This window comes from Prionailurus viverrinus, chromosome B3 (assembly GCF_022837055.1).
Source record: "Prionailurus viverrinus isolate Anna chromosome B3, UM_Priviv_1.0, whole genome shotgun sequence".
NCBI classification, from domain to species: Eukaryota; Metazoa; Chordata; class Mammalia; order Carnivora; family Felidae; genus Prionailurus; species Prionailurus viverrinus.
The window spans coordinates 31,600,343-31,620,880 of NC_062566.1; the positions used below are offsets into that span (position 1 = coordinate 31,600,343).

The window sequence follows — 20,538 nt, forward strand, 5'->3', positions numbered from 1 at the left end:
GGATGTGGAGTCGTAGCCTGTGCACCCATCAGCTAGAGAAGTTGCTTGGGGATCCACCGGTAATCCGTCACACAAACGGTGTGCAATGTGTCTAACCCAAAAGATAACGTGCAGGGAAACACAACATAAACCCGGACTGGTCTCTGGTTTTACATGTACTGGGGAGGGTAGATCATTACTGAGAAGAAGGGAGGGGCGGAGATTCAATACTGCTTATTGTTCTGGAGAAGAGGCAAGGACAGAAAATACAGGAAGGACAAACTTTCAAATAAATCTAAGTCAGACGAAATTGGTTACCAGCCTGAATCAGCATGGCAAAGGGCACCCTGATTTTGCTCGTTGCCCTTTCCTCTTCTTCGACTCGGCACCGGGAACTGAAGCCCCCAGGGAGGCACTGTCTCCTCCACAACACCTTTCCTGACCAACCACAGAGTCTGGCAGTTTACTTTTCTGAAACTGTTCTGTGGACACCGTGTCCCCCTGTACAATAAACCTCCCAGGGGTTAAGACCCACGGGACAGGCCCTTCCCCACTTTGTCTTAAAGGGCCCGATACACCTCTGATGAATATTTACTGCCTAGTTGTCACCGGTTGAACAGAAAATCCTCAGAAGTCCACTTGCTGGGCTCAAAAAATCTTAGATTAGAGAAGGAAGAAATCTCCAGAGATATTCCTTTTAAGATAAAAACTTTATTTTACAATTTTATAAAGCAGCTTTACATTAAGCACAAACAATCCATTTACTTTGTATAGAAACAAAATACCTTTCCATCTGCAAAAAATCCAGTTTTGCTGTATAGAAAACTAACATGTGCACATTGTGCTTAAATTGCCAAGTCTGTACAGCTTTACAAAGGACCGCCCTTCAGAAGGGCGTCCTGTAAACACTTTATTGCATATTTAACACATGGCATCTAACCCACATGGACAATGGAGGAGAAACAAGAAAAACAATTACAACAAGGATGAAAATAGCAGCTTTCAGTGAAAGTTTGCACACCGACAAAGAAAAGGCCTCTGCCACATCTGGAAAGTTGTGCTTGTGTGTCACTTCTGTATTTGCTCACAGACACTGGGTGGTTTTTGGGTGAAGCCTTTATGTACAATAATCCTAAAGGGCCAAACTTGACCTTTATCTGGAAACTTTTGGCTGGTTTTACAACTGAAGTGGCAACAGATTTAATTTAACATCAGAGCTAACTCAAGATGAATGCAAAAAACAAAGACCCATTATCTTGAAACAAAGACAAATCAAAAGAAACAAAACAAAACTAAAATACCTTCCCCATTCTTCTAAGCTGAGAACAAGTAAACATTTCACATGGTTTAAAACCCTAGAAAACTCTGTAGGTGTTTCGGAACAAAAACGCAATCGATGGTCTTGGGCAGTGTTCCTCCACGTCTGCCCCGCAGATCACCTGCATGAGAATTATCCGAATGCTTGTCAAAAATGCAGATTCTCATGCTTCACGGGCAGATTTAGTGAGTAACCGGCATCTGAATTTCAGGAAGCTCCCAGGTGATGCTGAGGCACCCTGAAGTTTGAGAACCACCGGTATATGCTGGCGGGGCTGTCGCAGGTTCAACTCATCCTCTTAGAAAATTCTGGAATCACGAGAAAAATCAAGTTGCTGTTGCAACGTGGAAGGCAGTGTGAAACCAACAGCAATGAAACAGCAATGCCATTTCTAGATCAAAATGTCTTTCCTTTTTCAGTGGAAAAGGACAGCCACATCGTTAAGGCACTGGTATCTGTCACGGAAGCATACCATGCTGTTTTTGCTGATTCCCTTAGTCTGAAGTACCAGTATGCAAACACAAGGCAGAAGTCTGGACCGCTCTAGATAATAACAGAGAAGATGAAGTAAAAAGGGTTTCCAGATTGGAGAAAGTTTATTTTTTGAGCACTGAAATTAAAAAGAAAAAGAGGAGTCCAGGTATTTTTGTTGAGACATCTGATGTAGAACTACAAAAGTCAAATGCTAGGGGGAAACTGAATAACCCGCAGCTCTTCTGTTGTGGGAAAATAGAGTTGTGGCCACATAACTTGGGAGTTGAAGCTTACTTTTCCGTAATATCGTCTTCAGTGTAGATCTATATTGTTTTCTCGGCTCCTGCTCCCTTTGCCACTAATATATATACTTTGCCTTTATGTTACACTCATACACATGTATACATTTTCTGACTTCTAAGTTGTGTTGGTAGGCTGAGTTCAATTTAAGATGCAGTATGTGGGCAAGTGCCTTCGTGGCTCTTGATGTGCATTTAATACAGGTCACAGACAAATTGCAATGTGTTTGTCAGACTCAGTCTCCTGAAAGTGTGGGGTCTCGTATTTCAATCTGTGTAAGTTACAGTAGTGATTTGGTGTTCATCACACACTAAAACAAAAACAGCAAAATCAACCTCGCTTGATATTGACAATGCCGGAAGCCCTCTAGCAGACACTGCCCGGGGTGTGAGGGCTGTGAACCTATTTATGTGAGGTATGGTGGGATATAAAACCAAAAGAAAGGTCTGGTTACACACGTACAGCGCATGTGGTAGCATCTACCCAATAGCTGAAATAATTTAAAATTAAAATTGCAAAAAAAAACCCACTGATGTGCAGAGTCAATGGTCTGGAAAGTTGACAGCCAAGAATGACCTAAAAGAAGGGAAAAAACCTGCTATGGTTCTTGTGTATAATATCTGACAGAGTATGTTTCTTTACAGAGGGGAAAAAAACCCCTGGAAGGGCAGCGGGAGGGGACTAGCTCCTTAAAGAAAATTTCCCAAATGTCCCCCCAAAACAGATAAAACTCTCAAGTGTAGTCTGAAATGAAATACAGAATTCTAGACAGTGACAAAAAGAAAGCATCACAGGGGGAGTGGGGAGGGATAGACTGATTATCAAATCTTTACTGATTGTAGATCGAGTTTCATAAAACAGAATAACATTTTTGTGATTTCTTGTGCAGTCAACAAGTTTCATTTTAGTTGTGCTTACATTATATAACTGTGAAGCCTGAACACTGGTTGTGTTTTTAATTTACATGTTTCAAGAAAACCATACATTCAAAATATTCTCCATATATAACAAATTCAACAAACGCAACACGAAATTTGCCCAGAAATTAATCTATAGAAAAGAAACATCATTTTAAAAAGTTGCACACAGTCCACTATTCAGGCTGCGAGTACACACTTACTGTATTACAGCACATAATTTTTTAAAGTTTGCTTCCAACATAAACATAAATAGTCACATTTTAAGAGAGGCCCATACTAAGTTTTCAGGTAAGCACTAGACAGCTGGCCACTAACAGCCACTTACCAGTGTCTTTCCCAAACCCAGAGGGATGGGACTATCTGTGGAACCGCAGAAGGTGATAAGCAAGGCAAAGTTAAACATCTTTGTTCAGCCATCGACTAACACTTTTCTGCTCCAAGGGCCACCGAGGTTTCAAAACACCCAACCCACAGAATGCAATGATCTCCGACGACTGGTTTCATTTATCACTTTGATGTAATCCACAAAAACCTAGTATACCACCTTTTAAAACGTGCCTATGCTCCGCTGACGTAGAGCCCATAGTTGTGTACGACAGAGGCTGAAAGACGATTTTGGTTCTGAGCTCTAGTTGTGCTTTGCCCTGCTGCCTTTAAGGTAGCTTTTCCACCTCTTGACAAACTCTTTGAAGATTGGGGACTCATCGATGGTGCTGAGTAGCTGCAGCTGATTGATGTGGGTGGTGTGGTAGTCCCAGCGGGCCAGGTTGGGGGCAATGCCAAGCATGAAGTGGCGGAGGTCATAGATGGTTCCTGACCCGGTGTCATACAAGGGGAGCATGGCTTTAAGGGATTCCATACCACGCTCATACAAGGACCTCGCTTCTTTCCCGAGTTTTTCCCCTGCAGTTTCTTTTAAGTCATATAGCCCAATTAAAGAATACATAAAGCCATTTAAAACGAAAGAGCTAGGTGTGGTGGGATATTCTTCATACCAATCGTGTTTATTCATAAACACAGCCCTAACTCCATGCTGTTCTGACAGAAACTTGTAAGGGGCTGTTGCCCTTAAAGCTGAACTGAGGAATAAATGGTCTTTTGTTAATAGATAGGCCCTGACTAAGGTAGAAATGGCTTGCCCTTGGGCCATGGCCGAGTACCACCCTGGCTCTAAAGACTTGAACCCCTCCCCTAACTTACGGGTCACCATAATTGGCCAGCCACCTTTCTCATCCTGGTTCCTTACCAGCCAATCGCTGGCAGCGAAGAATGCAGCCATGTGGGCTGTGGTAGAGATGGTGATGTTGTCAAGGAATCCTTTCCCTTTTGCAATCAACCTAACCACCTTTTTGGGCATGATTTTGGTTGGCTTGACAGCTTTTGTGTTGGAAAGACCCACTCCTTTCCTGAGGTCAGTGACCAGGTCCCTTGTGACCGTGCTCCATGAAGTTCTAGGCCCAATGCCATAGTATATGTCTCTTTCTTTAAAAGCAATTAGCTGGGTATTTGAGACATAATGTACAGTGAAGAGCTGATTCTTTTCTGTGGTCTCTAGAACCACGGACACACTTCCATTTGTCAAGAACTTGAGGTCAAATGAAATAATAAAATCTTTTGTGTTCCCCAGTTGCAAGGATACACCTTCACTGGTTTCTGTAGGGGGAAAATATACCAACAAAGACTGGTTAGAATAAAAGCTCTTTGTATTAAAAATAAATCGCAATTCATCCTTGATAACCACTAACCATACAAAATTAGCATTTCGATATTTTGGTTAACCATATCATCATCATCCTCATCATCATCATCATTTTACTGAAGTAACCAAAAACAAATGATACAAATGATGAGCCCATCCATGATGGCTCATGAGTTTCAGGCCTGTCTAGTTTATGTTAGCGGGCTAAGAACAAATGATTACGGTGTTGTTGATCAAACTGCCTTTTCTAGATCGAATGCTGGCTGATCGATAATCAATGGCTGCTCTAACATACCCATTCTATAAAGAGAAAAAAATAGCCAAAATAGGCTTAGCACATAATATTGTGAGACGTTAGAAGAATGGCTGCACATGAATTGAAATTTTTTAATCTAATTAACATTTAGTAAGTATTTACTATGTTCTAAGTGCTTTACTAGTCGCTTTTTTTTTTTTATGTTTTTATTTTATTTTTGAGAGAGAGAGACAGAGTGCAAGCAGCGGAGGGGCAGAGAGAGAGGGAGACACAGAATCGGAAGCAGGCTCCAGGCTCCGAGCTGTCAGCACAGAGCCCCATGTGGGGCTTGAACCCACAGACCGTGAGTTCATGACCTGAGCCCAAGTTGGACACTTAACCGACTGAGCCGCCTAGGCGCCCCAGTGCTTTACTAGTCTTAACTCACTTAATCCTTGTAACAATAGTGCTATTGTTGTAGTGCTATTAGTGCTACTGTAATAATAGTGCTATTATTGTAATAATAGTGCTATTATTACTCTTACTTTATGGTTGACAAACTGAGACACAGGGAAGTTAAGTAACTTGCCTGATGTACAAAATGTGAAACTCAGGTTGCCTAGTTTGGCTTCACAATACACTTTTTTTTTTTTTTAAGTTTATTTTTAAGTAATCTCTATGCCCAACATGGGACTCAAAGTCACGACCCAGAGATCAAGAGTTGCTCACTCTGCCAACTGAACCAGTCAGGCTTCCCTTTTAACTGCTGCTAACTGATGCTGAAAACGATAGGTTTGCTTCCAGATATCTGCTGGAGTTGTGAATAAAATTTCTGAAAATTCAGCAATGGGTTCATGTAGCCCACAAAAAGGGAGGGAAACTGGGGGAGGTCGAGGGGGAAGCATAGAATTAAAACCCCACAAAACCTTGTTTGAACTGTTACTCTACCACCTACTAGCTTTGAGATGTTCAAGACGATATAACTCTTTGAACCTCAGTTTCTTCGCATGTTAAATAATACTTTGCAAGGTAATTGTGAGGATTTAAAAAAAAAAAAGATAGTGGCTTGGAACAAAGTAAAAATTGATAGTGATTATCATTATTATTACTCTGAAGCCACTGGCCTTCAGAGGCTGATAAAACAGTAACAGCTGTTTTATCTGGCAAATCATCAAATAAGAGATTTCTCTTGCGTATCTACAGTACAATGACAGCTGACTCCCAAAAAGTTGCCTTGCTGAATATGGCTGGTCTAGATCTACCAAGGAAAGAAACAGAGCATATTAAAGAGCAGCAGCAACACGACTACCACCACTAGCAAAAATATACGTACTGCATATTTTATATATGAATTTACCTTCCCATGTGTTATCTCACAGGATCTTTATAATAATCTGAGGCCGGTAGAGCAGGAATTACTACTTCCATTTCAGAAACAAAGATATGGAGGCTTTGCAAGGTTAAAAGGTTTGCTCAGAGCCAAATGCCAATTCGTGGTAGAGTAGGGACCAGAAACCAGGATTCCTGGACCCAAGATCAAAGACTATGAAAAAGAAATGGTATTGGAAATGGCATCCTCATGAGCATAATCACTGGAAGAGTTATTTCTCTCAAAATAGCTACAGAATCAGATCTGCTTTGAGGAGTCCTTTGAAGAAATCTTCCGTATATCACCAGGGGCAAAGATGAAGTGTGGATTGATGATGGTGTATACAAGTGTAATTAGCCTGGAGAGCCCTAGCATGTGGAGCTGGCTGTTAAACTCTCCCAACACTGGACTCTACCAGTGTGGACATAATTGGTCCAGGGCTCTTAATTATTTCATTTGATGGAACAGACAATCATGGAAATTGTATAAGGAATGAGAACATCTTGATAGACTTACATGTCAAATGATGCTTTGAGTGACTTTTTTTTTTTTAACTTTATTTTTTATTTTTTAAAATTTACATCCAAATCAGTTAGCATCTAGTGCAACAATGATTTCAGGAGTAGATTCCTTAGTGCCCCTTACCCATTTAGCCCATCCCCCCTCCCACAACCCCTCCAGCAACCCTCAGTTTGTTCTCCATATTTATGAGTCTCTTCTGTTTTGTCCCCCTCCCAGTTTTTATATTATTTTTGTTTCCCTTCCTTTATGTTCATCTGTTTTGTCTCTTAAGAGTCTCGAGTGACTTTTTAAAAAGGGATTTCAGAAGCCTATTTCTAATAAAGATCCATTTTATCTGGAAAAATGTCAACATGCAATCTCTCTCTTTACTAGTTGTTTTCCTACATCTACGGTAAAATGGAATCTGATGCTCAATACAACATTCCCAAAACACTGCAGGGATTCTGAATTGACTGACAAATCACTCAAGTTTAAATTATATTCAGCAGAGAAGACTGTCTTGAGTGCTTATTTTTTCATTCTTAGGGTAATGCCTCATTAAGAAGACAATATTATTAAGTATGACCAATTCATTCTCATGAAACTGAATAACAGTGATCCATCTTTAGAAGTTCAAATGGGGGGCTCCTGGGTGGCTCAGTTGGTTAAGTGACTGACTTTGGTCTGGGTCATGATCTCACGATTTGTGGGTTCAAGCCCTGCATCGGATTCTGTGCTGACGGCTCAGAGCCCGGAGCCTGTTTCTGATTGTGTCTCCTTCTCTCTCTGCCCCTCCCCCACTTGCACTCTCTTTCTCAAAAATAATAGATAAAAATTCTTAAAATTTAAAAAGTCCAAAATGGGAGGAAGCTGAAGAATTATCTATTTTCCTCCCAGAATTCCCTTCTTTCACTTTATCAATACAAATCTAATGAAATGATATGGCCAAAATTACCTGATGTTTCACTATAACAGATTAATTGATGTCATGGGATACAACCTTTAAAAAAAAAAAAGACTATTTTCCTAAAACGCTATCACCACCAGAGGGAGCTACTGAGCCACACAGAAGAAGAGAAGAAGTCCCAATTCCCAACCCAAATCAATCAAACAAAAAATGGTAGTCTTTACAACAATCTTCCAAGTCTTTTAATTCCCAATTTATAGACATACAGAGTGGTTACATAACCTGTCAACACCACTCGGAAGGATCCAAATGGTAGCAAAAGGGATGTGAGTGTGGTTGTGGCAACCACTCTGGAAATACAGCAGGCGAGGTCTGAGCTCTACTGAAGGAATTCTGTATCTATAGATGCCTACTTTCAATCTATTAGTAGAAAGTTCTGGGTTTCCCATTTTTTGAAATCCATACTCGTCCTCTCTCTGAGCAGTTAAGCCTAGGAGTTACTATAAGTGTTTATTCTTGGTTTATGTGTCCTTTAGGCCAAAAAAGGATGATAAACACTTAAGAACAGTCTTCAAATCAATGTTTTCACATACAACACAAACCATCATCATTCATTCATTTTAATCCACAGACTTATTAAGCTCAGTGAGAAGAGGCCCTCCCTACTCAGAACCTTGAGGAACAGTGAGAGATAAGGGCCAGGCAGAACAGGCGAAGCTCACAAGAAGTCTGAGAAAGAATGGCTGCACAGAGAGAGGTGAGAAAGTGAGGTCATGCAAATGAAGTGAAGAAAGTACATCAGGAAAGGGAAAGCTAATTTAATTTAATGGAGTATGACAGGTATAAAGTTTCAGTTCATTCAATATTAAAATTAGGAAGAGGAACTCAAACATTATTCAACAAACAAAACAATAAAATATGATGTAGACCCATGTTCTGGTTCTTTCTTCTAGAGGATTTTATTTCCTTTCAAGGAAAAAAATTAAAGGCCCCAAAAGAAAAACTAAAAGGCCAACAGCATTCAGCCCCTGGTCCTCTGAGACTCACCTCATTGAGGCCAATGTTTCTATACAAAAGTTCCAAATTCTTCTCAACAGGGATTCTCTGAATTTATCCCCCAGGAGGTCTATACCCTCTGAAAAGCCTCATCTCCCCATCCTGCGCTTCAAATACAACAGTCTCACTGCTTTGATTTCCTTCTCCCGTGCTGAGCAACAACTTCCATGTAACCCAACTCACTTGCCCTCATAACCTAGATCAAATACACCTCCACACATGCCCAAGATAGCAAAACAAGGGCCCCATTCCCAGTTAGCACACTCCACCAACAAGGAGTTCCAACTGTGAGTAGCTTGTGTGCCATTGACAGAGTGACCGTCCCAGAGTTCTCTCCCCCATATACTGAAAACCACCTTAGAAAGCAGTTCTATCTCTAGCTACGGGCTGCAGAATGAAGAGCTGAGGTGAGGGTCCCTCACACAGTATGAGGAGACTTATCTTTTGTTATCACCCGGGGCATCCAAAATGAGCAATGAAATCTACTGCTGTAAATAGAATAGAGTTCAAAAGAGCACTCTAGACAACTTCTCAACATTTGAGATCAAGATGAGAGCTGTTTCTCACCCTAATCCAGACAACATTATTAATTAGTGCAAAAGTAAGTTCCTTGGGTACATACAAAAACAAATGTCCTTTTGCTTAGTCTAATCATTTCCTGCTACAATAACCTCTTTGGTATCACAAGCTAAATACTCTTGAACATCTCCTTGTACTTTCTCACCAGTCAAGCCTGTGGTTTTACAATAAGCAGAGATGCTCTGTGTACTGGAATATCACAGAATACCATAGGAGAAAAGAAGTTCTAGTCACAATAAAAACTAAAGGTCATTCATTATTTGCACTGCATTAAGCACTCATAAATCCATTACTTAAGGTCATCTAGAATGAGTAGATTTGTATTGTGGCTTTCAAGGTCTGTGAATTACACAGTCATCAATAAAGGACAAGGAGAGAATACAGAAGAGGTCTTATAACCTTTTCTCTCGTTTTATTTACTGACTGCAAGGTTGGTGGGAGGGGGGAATCAGTTCTGTTCTTGACAACATTTCCCCCATAGAGAATTAAGCCTGAGGTGCTAACTGAAATTATTTCATTGTCTTTTTAAGTAATCGACTCATTAATTCTCATGGATATTGATTAGAGGAGAAAAATACATTACATCCTAATTAATGAGACTGTCTTACTAAAAGGGGAAATGTTGCATAAAGTTAATTTGATTTTATAAATGATTTTATTAATGAAATGGTTTTATATGAAGTTTGAGACAATCTAGTACATTAACAAAACTCAATACGAGAAGGAGGCCTGGTTGCTAATGCTATAATATTTTGAAAAAAAAAAAAAACAAAAAAAAACAAAAAAAAACAAAAAACAAAAATAACCATGCTGGTAAAAACCAGACAAAGGAAAGGATGGCTCTCTATAAAGAAAAATTTCTACCTTAATGCAAAACAGTTTAAAAGTTAAAGAATCAATGCTGCACTGAAATACTAAAATAAACCAATGAGGGTCATTCCTATGGGACATAGATCCCTGGAAGGAGACACATACCATGTAGCCATGTAGTAACCCGGATCTTAATGTTCAATCTATGGCTTGGTTTTCCACGCAGTTTTTGTTTTTGTTTTTGTTTTTTAATAACCTTGAGTTTTTAGCTGTTCTTTTTCTAGGGATTTCACTTGGGTGACACCATGTCTCTTTATATAGATACAATATAAAGGGTCTGCTAATGTGCTTTTTAAAACCATAAAAGCAATTTTAAAGGAGTTATCAGGTACCATAAATCAACATAAAATTAGCAGACACATATAATAATCATCACTTACCTGGAGTAATGAACTGCTTAACATTGGTGAATCTAGACTTATCAGCCACACTAGCCATAAAGCAGCCCTTTGGCACAGTCCAGTCATTCGGCTTGCTGTTTCTGTCTCTGTCTTCTGCTGTTTCATATACCTCTACGTGAGGGGGTTTCTCAGTTAGATTCTTGCTGTAATGACTCAACCCATATTGTGCAATCTGGATTGGGTAGAAATAGCCTTGAGGTCCCCATTGTGTAGATAAAGGTACACCTACAAAATAGAGAAACTAAATAAATAACCACATCTGGACATTTCCAAGCGTATTCTGAACAACGCTCTCCACTGCTTTACCTCTGGGGCACGTTATAGGGTTATCGGCAGCTTTAAAGCTTTGGTATTACGCTACTTTCATAATGATTAAAAACTAGTAATGAGGCAATCAGACATGAAAAACAAAATTGAGGCTTATCCACTCTTGTTCAGTATTTGACAGACAGCAATGCAGTGTGGTAGAAAACCCTTTAAGAACTGATGTTTTACAGAGCTACAGACGTCCCGTTTTCAAAACCCCGTTTCATACATTCATATTTTGTACAATTTAAGTACATGTAGATAATGTTACCACAGGTTTATCCTAAAATATTAACTCTGAAATTTTCTTACATGTTTGTACTTCACATTCAAGTTAGTAACCTACTCCTCTCTCTCTCCAATGTTAAGATGTGGTCTAACTATATCAGCTGATGGTTAAAGTATTTGCTTAAGGAGCCGGGTATGACCAGGTAACTTCAAGTATAAACGCAGTTTGCAATTCTTCTTCATATCCGGCATGTCAAAATGTGACTCTTGAGAATGAGGCGTGTTTTTTAAATGAGTTCAAGTTGTATATCTAACTAGAGATTTCTGACATAATTCATTAATGGATGATCTCTTGTAAAGTTCTAAGCAAAACTTTGAAATGTTTATTAGTGTTTATTTTAGTAATTCTACATGGGGAATACAATAATGCCACATTGCACAGAATATTGTATTGCTGCATCATGGTCTATGTGTTTAGAAATAAACTCCTTTCTGTAGTCCTAAAATAATTTGATCAACATCAGATGGACATAGCAGAAACCAAGAACCTACAAAACTGTATGTGTGATGTAGTTTCAAAACAGTTTAAGGAATTAGGAACTATAAGGGCTAAGAAACCTAGGCTACAGATATGCTTTTAATATAAAGACTGCATCATGAATTGGTGGGGACAAAAGATTATTCAATACATGTGAGGGGAAGAGTCTGAAATTATACCCTGACTTTGTACCATTTACCAAAATATAAATCAATTAAGCTGGCCTAAAAAGCTTAATGTAAAAAACCAAAACCCTAATAAAACTATTAAGAGAAGATACAGATGAACAGCTGACCACAATGTGCCAATGACTTTCTAACCATAAAAGTAAAAACAAAAAAGTCTGTAAGTTTAGTAAATGAAACTAAAAACTTCCAAAACAAATCATAAGATGAAAGATAACCAAATTGAAGAAAATATCTTTAATAAGTGTAACAAAGTATTATTAACCTTACTATATATATATAAAAGTTCACATAAATATTTTAAAAGCCCACTTAATTACATTAGAGAAAGAGGGAAACAACATGAAGATCATTTTATAATGATTGAAAGCATATGAAAAAGATATCTGACCTCACTAATTGTTATAGAAAGCAAATCATGAGATCCTTTGTAAACAACAGATTAAAAAAAAGAAAAACCAATGTTCCTTGGGGCCCCTGGGTGGCTCAGTCAGTTAAGCATCTGACTTTGGCTCGGGTCATGATCTCACGGTTCGTGAGTTCGAGCCCCACACTGGGCTCTGTGCTGATGGCTCAGAGCCTAGAGCCTGCTTCAGATTCTGTCTCTCTCTCTCTCTCTCTCTCTCTCTCTGCCCCTCCCCCACTCACACTCTGTCTCTCTCTCACAAATAAACATTAAGAAATTAAACAAACAAAAAAACAATGTTCCTTACAGAAAAACAATAAAAACAAAAAACGATGTTCCACGATGTCAAGAGCTGGGTGACAAGTGTGCCCTCACACTCTGCTACTGGAAACATGAGTGGTTCAACCTTTTTTGGAAAGCAGTGTAACTAAATAGATCAACTTCTATTATTTGAATGACAGTTTATTTCCTAGGAAACTACTCTTAGAATATAATTAAAACAGCAAATGATTAACTATAAATATCTATACCATTATGTATAAAAGCAAAAAAAAACTGGAAATGACCTAAGTGGCCAACTAAGGAGAAAGGCTGAATACATTACACATATCATGGCATATTCTTACTATGAATAGTAGTTGTTAAAATATTTGGTAAATATTTAATAACAAGGGGGAATAATCAATATATTTTAGATGAAAAAAGGAGAATATAAAATTGACTACACAGTATGATCTCAATTTATTTAAAAAAACAACAAAAAGATCAGGAAAACACATCAAAATATTAACAGCGGTTATGGGTGCTTTTTACTTTTTCTTTAGCATCCAAACATCTATTAATTTTATACATTTTACCTAATTTACATGAAAAGGTTTGACGATGGGTATCTCTGAAATCTCTAAGAAAACATTACCACCCTGGACACTGTATGGTTAAGTATCATTACAACTATGTTAAAACATAGACCTAGGTACAAAGACCTCCAGAGAATATACAAAATGGTAATAATTATCTTGAAGTGGTATGAATATAAGTGAATTTGGCCCTTCCCTCTTCTGAACATTAGGTAAAGATATTATAAAAAACTTAAAATATTGTATTAAAATCACTTTTTAATAGAATGAAGAAAATAAAATAAAATAAAACTAAGCAAAGCAATCTGAAAACACACTAAGTTCTTTCCTCGGGTTAAATGATGTGTTTTAAAGTCAAATTCAATTTGGCTTTCAGATCCATCTTAGGTTTGAAATACGAATTCCAAAATGTACTAATGACACTCATAACGGGCTCCTACTGCTTCAGGTTTTAAAGACAATATGCAATAGACTATAGGAGTGTAGCATAAAAGTTCTGAGAAAATGGTGTCTTGTTCTGAGGACTTTAAACCTCCATCCAGAGATGATACCTGGTTAATCTGGTAGCAAGACTGCATTGGTACACAGGTCTATTGGTCTCCTCTCATAGGGCACTAACTGCATATTTTAATGCAAAATTTTTGGAGATGCTGTGCCTCTACTTTAGAGGTGATAATTTTAGATTCTGAGGCGGGTTCGTGGAATAATCCTATTTGATCAGGTATCATCTTGCAGCCCCCATATCACATCATCTAGAATGATGCCTCAGGTTTAGACTTAACCCGGTCCTCCTTGCAAAGTCAGAGTGATGAATGGTCTCCTGACAGTAAGCTATGTATGTACTTGCTATATCATTAACACCTACAATTTCTTATTCCTCAACACAATCAAGATAGAAAAAGGCAGTGGAGCAGACAGATACCAACCTTCAACCCCACTTATGCACTTGACTCTGTCTCGGACTTCCACATTGTAGCCTTCAAAGGACATAAACACGCCATCAGGGTGATAAGGGGCTCTCTGTGCATAGACTTTGGAATAGCTATGAGAGAATTCAAACCGATCGTAGCCATCATACTGAACCACCTTTCCATATACGTCAAAATATTTCTCTACCCAAGTGAATGGAAGAAAGACTTCATTCCCCTCTCTTCTCCCTTTAATTGTGTGTTCATCATTTATGAGACAGTCAATTTCTTCGTATTTGAGCCCTAACACCTTGCTTCCCCCATTGCTGTTGAAGCTCCCAACAACAGGGGGTGCTTTCTGCTGTTCCTGAGGGAATGCCTCCTCAGACTGCTTGGCCATGTGGTTCACATAGTTGTTACTCTCAGATGCTGCTGCTCTTTTTTCTAATCCATCCACTCTGAAGCCACTACTCAAGTGCCGTGGAAACTGGATCGCTTTATCGCTGGAACATTTATTCCACAAAAGTACCGTGACCAAAGTGAAGAGTGTGCAGATGATAATCAAAGTCTTATAGTTGACCCGAGCTGCCAAGCAACGCATATTTCAGACCATACCTATGGAGGCAAGAAGAAAAATTCATGCAAAGCTGTACTGCAGACATTTCATAGGATAAGGTTTTCCTTATTTTTTTTATACTGAACCACATTCGGGCAATTTTATTCACTGTAGTAATCTGATCAGATTTAAAATGACTAACTCAAACTTCTCAGCAGAGACCAAGAAAAGGCAAGAGGAGCTTCCCCCTCTTAAAATACTTAGCATGATCCTCTAAAGTAGAGACTCTCAAACTTTCTGTTTGTGGCTCTCTTGGTATCTTACTAATTGTTTCAAAGTCCCTAGGCCAAAAGAAATACCTGACAGTTCCATTTATTAAGTCCTTGGGCCCAAATAACTTAATACATTATTTTTGTCTCAACAAGTTAGCAGCTGTCGGAAAAAACACAGTGGCTTTTGTAAAGGTAAACACTGATATCCATGCTGCCAAACCCAACAGTGAATTTTCGGTGCCCCTCCTACTTGCTCTCTCGGCAGCATGAATAGTCAATGACTCTTTCCTACTGGAAACACTTTCTTCTCATGGCTTCCGGGGCACCATCCTCTCATGGATTTCCTTGTACGCCACTGGCTGCTCCTCCTCAGTCATCTCTGACCATTCTTTCTCATCTCCCTGAACCGTAAGTGTTAGCGTGCCTTAGGGTCTCAGGCCTCATACCTCTTCTTGACCTCTATTCACTCCTAGGCGATCTCACCCAATCCCATGGCTTTAAATACACTTTATATGCTAACTACTTTCACAATTTCCTCTCTAAGCCAGAACTTTCTCCAGAACTGCAGGCACATACATCTCAGTACCAATCCAAGTAGCTGACATCTTTACTTGGAGACCAAATGAACTTTTGAAACACCCCAAACTTAACTCATCTTTCCCCCCATCTGTTTCTCTTTTCCTATTGCTCAGGCCAGAAACCTCGACTCCTTTCTTGCTCACCCCATATCCAATCAGTCAGGAAATGCTGTTGGCTCTATCTTCAAATTATACCCAGAATCTGACCTCTTTTCACCAACTCCACCATCACCACCACATCAGAGCCACTGCCATCTTTCACTTAGAATACTACAATGATGTCCAAACTGGTCTCTTCTTATTTCTATCCTTGCTCTACTATTCTACCCCAAGTCTATTCTCAACATAGCCATTAGAATGATGCTTTTTTTTTTTTTTTTTTTTTTTCAGTTTATTTGAGAGATACAGAGACAAAGTGAGTAGGGGAGGGGCAGAGACAGAGAGAATCCCAAGCAGGCTCCGCACTGTCAGTGCAGAGCCCGATGTAGGGCTTGAACTCACAAACCACGAGATCATGACCTGAGCCGAAGTCAAAAGTCGGATGCTTAACTGGCTGAGCCACCCAGGTGCCCCAGAATGATGCTTTTAAATGTAAGCCAGATCATGTCACTCTAGTCACAATGGGAAAGGAATCTGATGCTGTTGCCCCTGCTGGCCATATAATATACTAGCCAGTTGTGACTGCAATTAAGTAGTCCCGAATTACCTGTTGCTGAGGTCACTGGGAACTATGGGAAATTATGGGATTAGTCTCCTTAGTGTTTGCTACAGTAGCTCTATAATTCATTTTATGGTGTAAATCCACAACTACTTATTTTACTGTTTGAAATTATTCATCCCCTTTTTTCTTTCCACAAACCCTTTTGGGAGCGATGAGATTTTTTATGTTATTATTATTATTTTTTAAAGTTTATTCATTTTTGAAAGACAGAGAGAGACAGAGCACAAGCAGGGGTGGGGCAAAGAGAGAGGGGGACACAGAATCAGAAGCAGGCTTCAGGCTCTGAGCCGTCAGCACAGAGCCTGATGTGGGGTTTGAACCCATGAACCGTGAGATCATGACCTGAGCTGAAGTCGGATTCTTAACCGACTGAGCCACCCAGGTGCCCCACAATGAGATTTTTTTAAAAAAACCCCAAAATGAAAATGTTTAATGAGAAATTACACAATAATTTTTTATTTTTTAAAGAAAGGTGATGGTGAGGGGCACCTGGGTGGCTCAGTGAGTTAAGCATCTGACTTTGATTCAGGTCATGATCTTAATGGTTTGTGGGTCTGAACCCTTGCATCTGGCTCTCTGCTGTCAGCACGGAGCCTGCTTCAGATCCTCTGTCCCCCCGCTCTCTCTGTTCCTCCCCAGTTTATGCTGTCTCTCTCAAAAATAAATAAATTAAAAAAAAAAAGAAAGCTGATGGTGAATGTGTAATTCCCTATCTATTTATCTATCTATCTACAGATTGAATTCATGACCCCAAGATCAAGAGTCACATGCTCTACCAACTGTGCCAGCCAGGCACCCTCACTCATTTAATTCCAAAAGAAGGTGCCTTTGAGTTCTTATGTGTCTAAAATCAACTTCAGTCTGCTCTCTCCTTTGATTTATAGTTTGGCAAGATATAGAATCCCTGGTTACACATTATTTTCTTTTGAAAAGTTGTAGGCAATGTTTTATTGTCTTAAAGCATTAAGAACTACTGATGAGAGGGGCGCCTGAGTGGCCCAGTTGGCTGGGTGTCCAACTCTTGGTTTAGGCTCAGGCTCACGATCTCGTAGTTTGGGAGACTGGGCCCTCTGTCGGACTCTGCGCTGGGAGCACGGAGCCTGCGTGGGATTCTCTCTCTCCCTCTCTGTCTGCCCCGCCCTTGCTCACTCTCTCTCAAAATAAAGAAATAAACTTAAAAAAAATTTTTTTTAAAGAATTACTGATGAGAGGTTTGACTTCAGTTTGATACTTGTCACTCTGTACATGAATTTCCTCTGGATCTTTTATCTTTAGAATTCTGCAGCTTCCCAAGAATGTATTGCATTATGATATTTGACTCACTATTTCAGCACTTGTTGCGCCCTTTCCATCTGAAAACGTGTGTTCTCCTATTTTTGTTTAATGCGTGAAGTTCTCTTCCTACAGCCCTAGAGTTCCTTTCTGGTTAAGTTCTCTCTGATTAGCTCTATTTTCTCCAGTAGCAATTTTTCTACTGGAGAGAAAATTTTAGTCTTTCATGCCATCAGTTTTCCTCACATGCCTGGTGATCTTTGGTTACTCATTCGCATTTACATCTGAATGATTCATTTTAGCCCACACAGATTTCCTCTTATCATTGTGAAGATGGTTTGATTTCTGGTCGGACTGCTCTCCTGAGGAGGGAGGGCTCTGTGTGGGGTAGGTACAGGCTGACTGGCAGTGTTCCTTTAGGATGAATGGGTGGGGACCAGCAGACCTGCTAAATACCAGAATAAAGATGGCTTTTTTCCCTCTTTTGTTCTGGAGATATAACTTGTACTTTAAAAGCCTTAGCTTTTCCCAATTTCTCTAAACAAAATCTGTTTGATGTCTTGCCTGGGGTTTGTGCCTGCTATCAATAGTCTAAGTGCAGGGAGGAGAGCGGTAAGGAGAAATGAGAGCCTTCTAGGGCTCGAGCAGAGACCCAGAAATCTGTTCAATTACCACTCTTTGGTAGCCTTCCCATTTATTGTTATTGGTTTCTCCATTTCTTATTTCTATACATTTTATTTCAGTAGGGCATCAAGAGGGAAAGTAGGCAAAGACAGGGTTTTGGTCCATCTTGGAAATCATACACAGATTTAAGAGCCAGAATCCAGTAACACTTTATCATCCACATTATTACCATTAGAAAATGTACTGAATGCTAAAAAACCAAAGCGTGGTACAAGCGAACCTTTAGAAGTCATATATTTACAAAGGATTTCCTTGTATTATAGTACCAGCAAACCAACACACTAAATGGCGTTTATTTTTAAAAAGAAGTCCTTTGTTAAAAACACTTATGTGTCAACATTTCAATCATCTGTCAGCTCTACCTAACATTTAGACCAATTAAAATAGAAATACACAGATTTTATCCCATCTTTGAGAAGTGCCCCTTCCTTCACGACTCAAATGAGAGTAAACCCGCCTATGGAAGTAAGCTACCATTATAATGAGATGCATCATGGGAAAATATGGAAAAAATAAAAATAAAAAACTTTCAATAATCTTTATGCACAGATTTTGTTATCTGATCCCATTCTTTAACAAAAGCAGTGAGGGCTTCTTAGAGAAACGGATGACTCCAGGTGTAGGTCCTTGTCATGTCAGAAAACAAAGAAAACTTAAAAGGATCAATGGGTTCATAATCCAGGGGACCAAAAAAAAAAAAAGCAGTAGGAGAAAGATAAAATGAGATTAGAAACACCGATAACGTTGAAACTGAAAGATATGTTGAAGGTTCACTACATTATTCTCTATACTTTCGTTTGTTTGAACATTTCTGTTAAAGAAAAAGAATAGTATCATAGCAAAAAATACAAGACAAGAATCACCCTGAAAGTTCCCTTTCCCCATTAGTCAAAGTTGTGAGAATTATGACTGATCATAACTGAAACACACTGAAACCAGAAAAATCTGAGCCTACAATGATACTCAAAAAGGAGAAAGCCAGAAAAAAACACTAATGTCATCTTCTGACTGGGCTGGTGAAAACTGGTAACTAAATGAAAGAATTTATTTATCTATCTGGCCTTGTAAGAGAAGAAGAAGTCAATAGCCTCAGATAATAAAGAATTCTGTTACAGAAAAAGGGTGGCTAATGATGTAGAAGAAAATTGTTTAAAACATCAGAAAATTTGCATTGTGATCCCTCACAAAATTTACTAATTTAGACAAGTATTATATTTGGGTATATGTTTGACAGGAACCTAGTGATTCATATTACTCAAGGTAACACCAAATACATTATTTTCTAGTAGCAAGAGGAAAAACTTGAGACTCTACAATGAGGGGATCAGATTCATTACCCTAATTCAGTACTCAAATGCAGTCTCATTAATGCTGACTCATCCAGATACTGTGGCTTTTGATGAGTTAAAAGAAAAAGTAAATAACCTATTATATATCCCAGCTAAAAATGTTTAACATGATCTCTAGGCTTTACAATTTGACTTGTAACTAATAGGATATACAAGAGACAGAGGAACAAATTAAATGCAGATGCAACCAGACAAATCTAGAAGGCAAGACGTCCTGCAGGAGAGCTGGCCCTGTTCCTTTAATAAGCCAGTGGTATGAAAAGAAAAAGGGGGACTAGGTCAAATTTTTTGGGATATGACAACCAGATGTGAGACACAGTCCCTCCCTGGGAAATCAGACTGTGGACTTGATAAGACGTGAAGACAGAAGAACATACAGAGATTGTAAATTGGAAAAAGGAGGCTACAAACAGCACACACAGAACGATCTCACTTTAGTAAACAATGCATACATAGGTCTTTATTTTCTCATTTCCCATGAATATATTTACTGGTTTTTTTTAAAGCATTAAAATAGAAAATTAAGGTCAAAGCCACTTTTGTTAAAATATTAAAGTAAATCTAAAATTTAACTTTAAAAACGTCTACAAATATACAGTTTTCGAAATAGGCACGGACGTCTCTTCAGGCGAGAGGGGAAATATGGGAAAAAGAAGGAAGATGGAAAACAAGAAAACCCTGAGTACCGACATGCGCTATTTATTAACTACTAAATAGATTTACCTAAAGGTAAACATGATGATTTTATTATAGTGTTGTTCAGACTATAGAAAACTAAGCAGAAACTTCAAAATTTCAGAAAGTATACTGCACTGACATTTTGCTAGTGCAGTAACAACGGTACTTGTAACAGCCCAAACCAGGGTTTTCTGCTGACTGTTGATAAGCTTCCTACTTTAAAGCTTTTGCCACATCTATAAACCAGATTAACCTTTCAAGTTAAAAAAAGAAAAAAAAGTTTTAAATCAATAAATTCCAAAACCTTGAAACCTCATCTACTGCAAGTCCTAAAGATTTATTTCATTAGAAACATTATCCAATAAAAATTGGTTTTAGTACCTTTGGAGATC

General features: G+C 38.8%; 1 protein-coding gene across 3 annotated transcripts in view; it reads right to left on the reverse strand.

Annotated features, from left to right (window-relative positions):
- Nucleotides 1-670: 670 nt before the first annotated feature.
- Nucleotides 671-20,538, reverse strand: part of GLCE (glucuronic acid epimerase) — a 116,753-nt gene continuing 96,885 nt past the window's right edge. For 2 of the 3 annotated variants that reach the window (XM_047861785.1, XM_047861786.1), the window contains 3 exons: nt 14,055-14,651; nt 10,588-10,833; nt 671-4,644 (listed from right to left, as the gene is read on the reverse strand). In XM_047861785.1, the coding sequence (XP_047717741.1) occupies nt 3,620-4,644; nt 10,588-10,833; nt 14,055-14,637 (1,854 nt within the window). In that variant the 5' untranslated portion in view covers nt 14,638-14,651 and the 3' untranslated portion in view covers nt 671-3,619. The remainder of the gene's footprint in view (nt 4,645-10,587; nt 10,834-14,054; nt 14,652-20,538) is intronic. The other variant, XM_047861787.1, reaches the window with a different exon arrangement.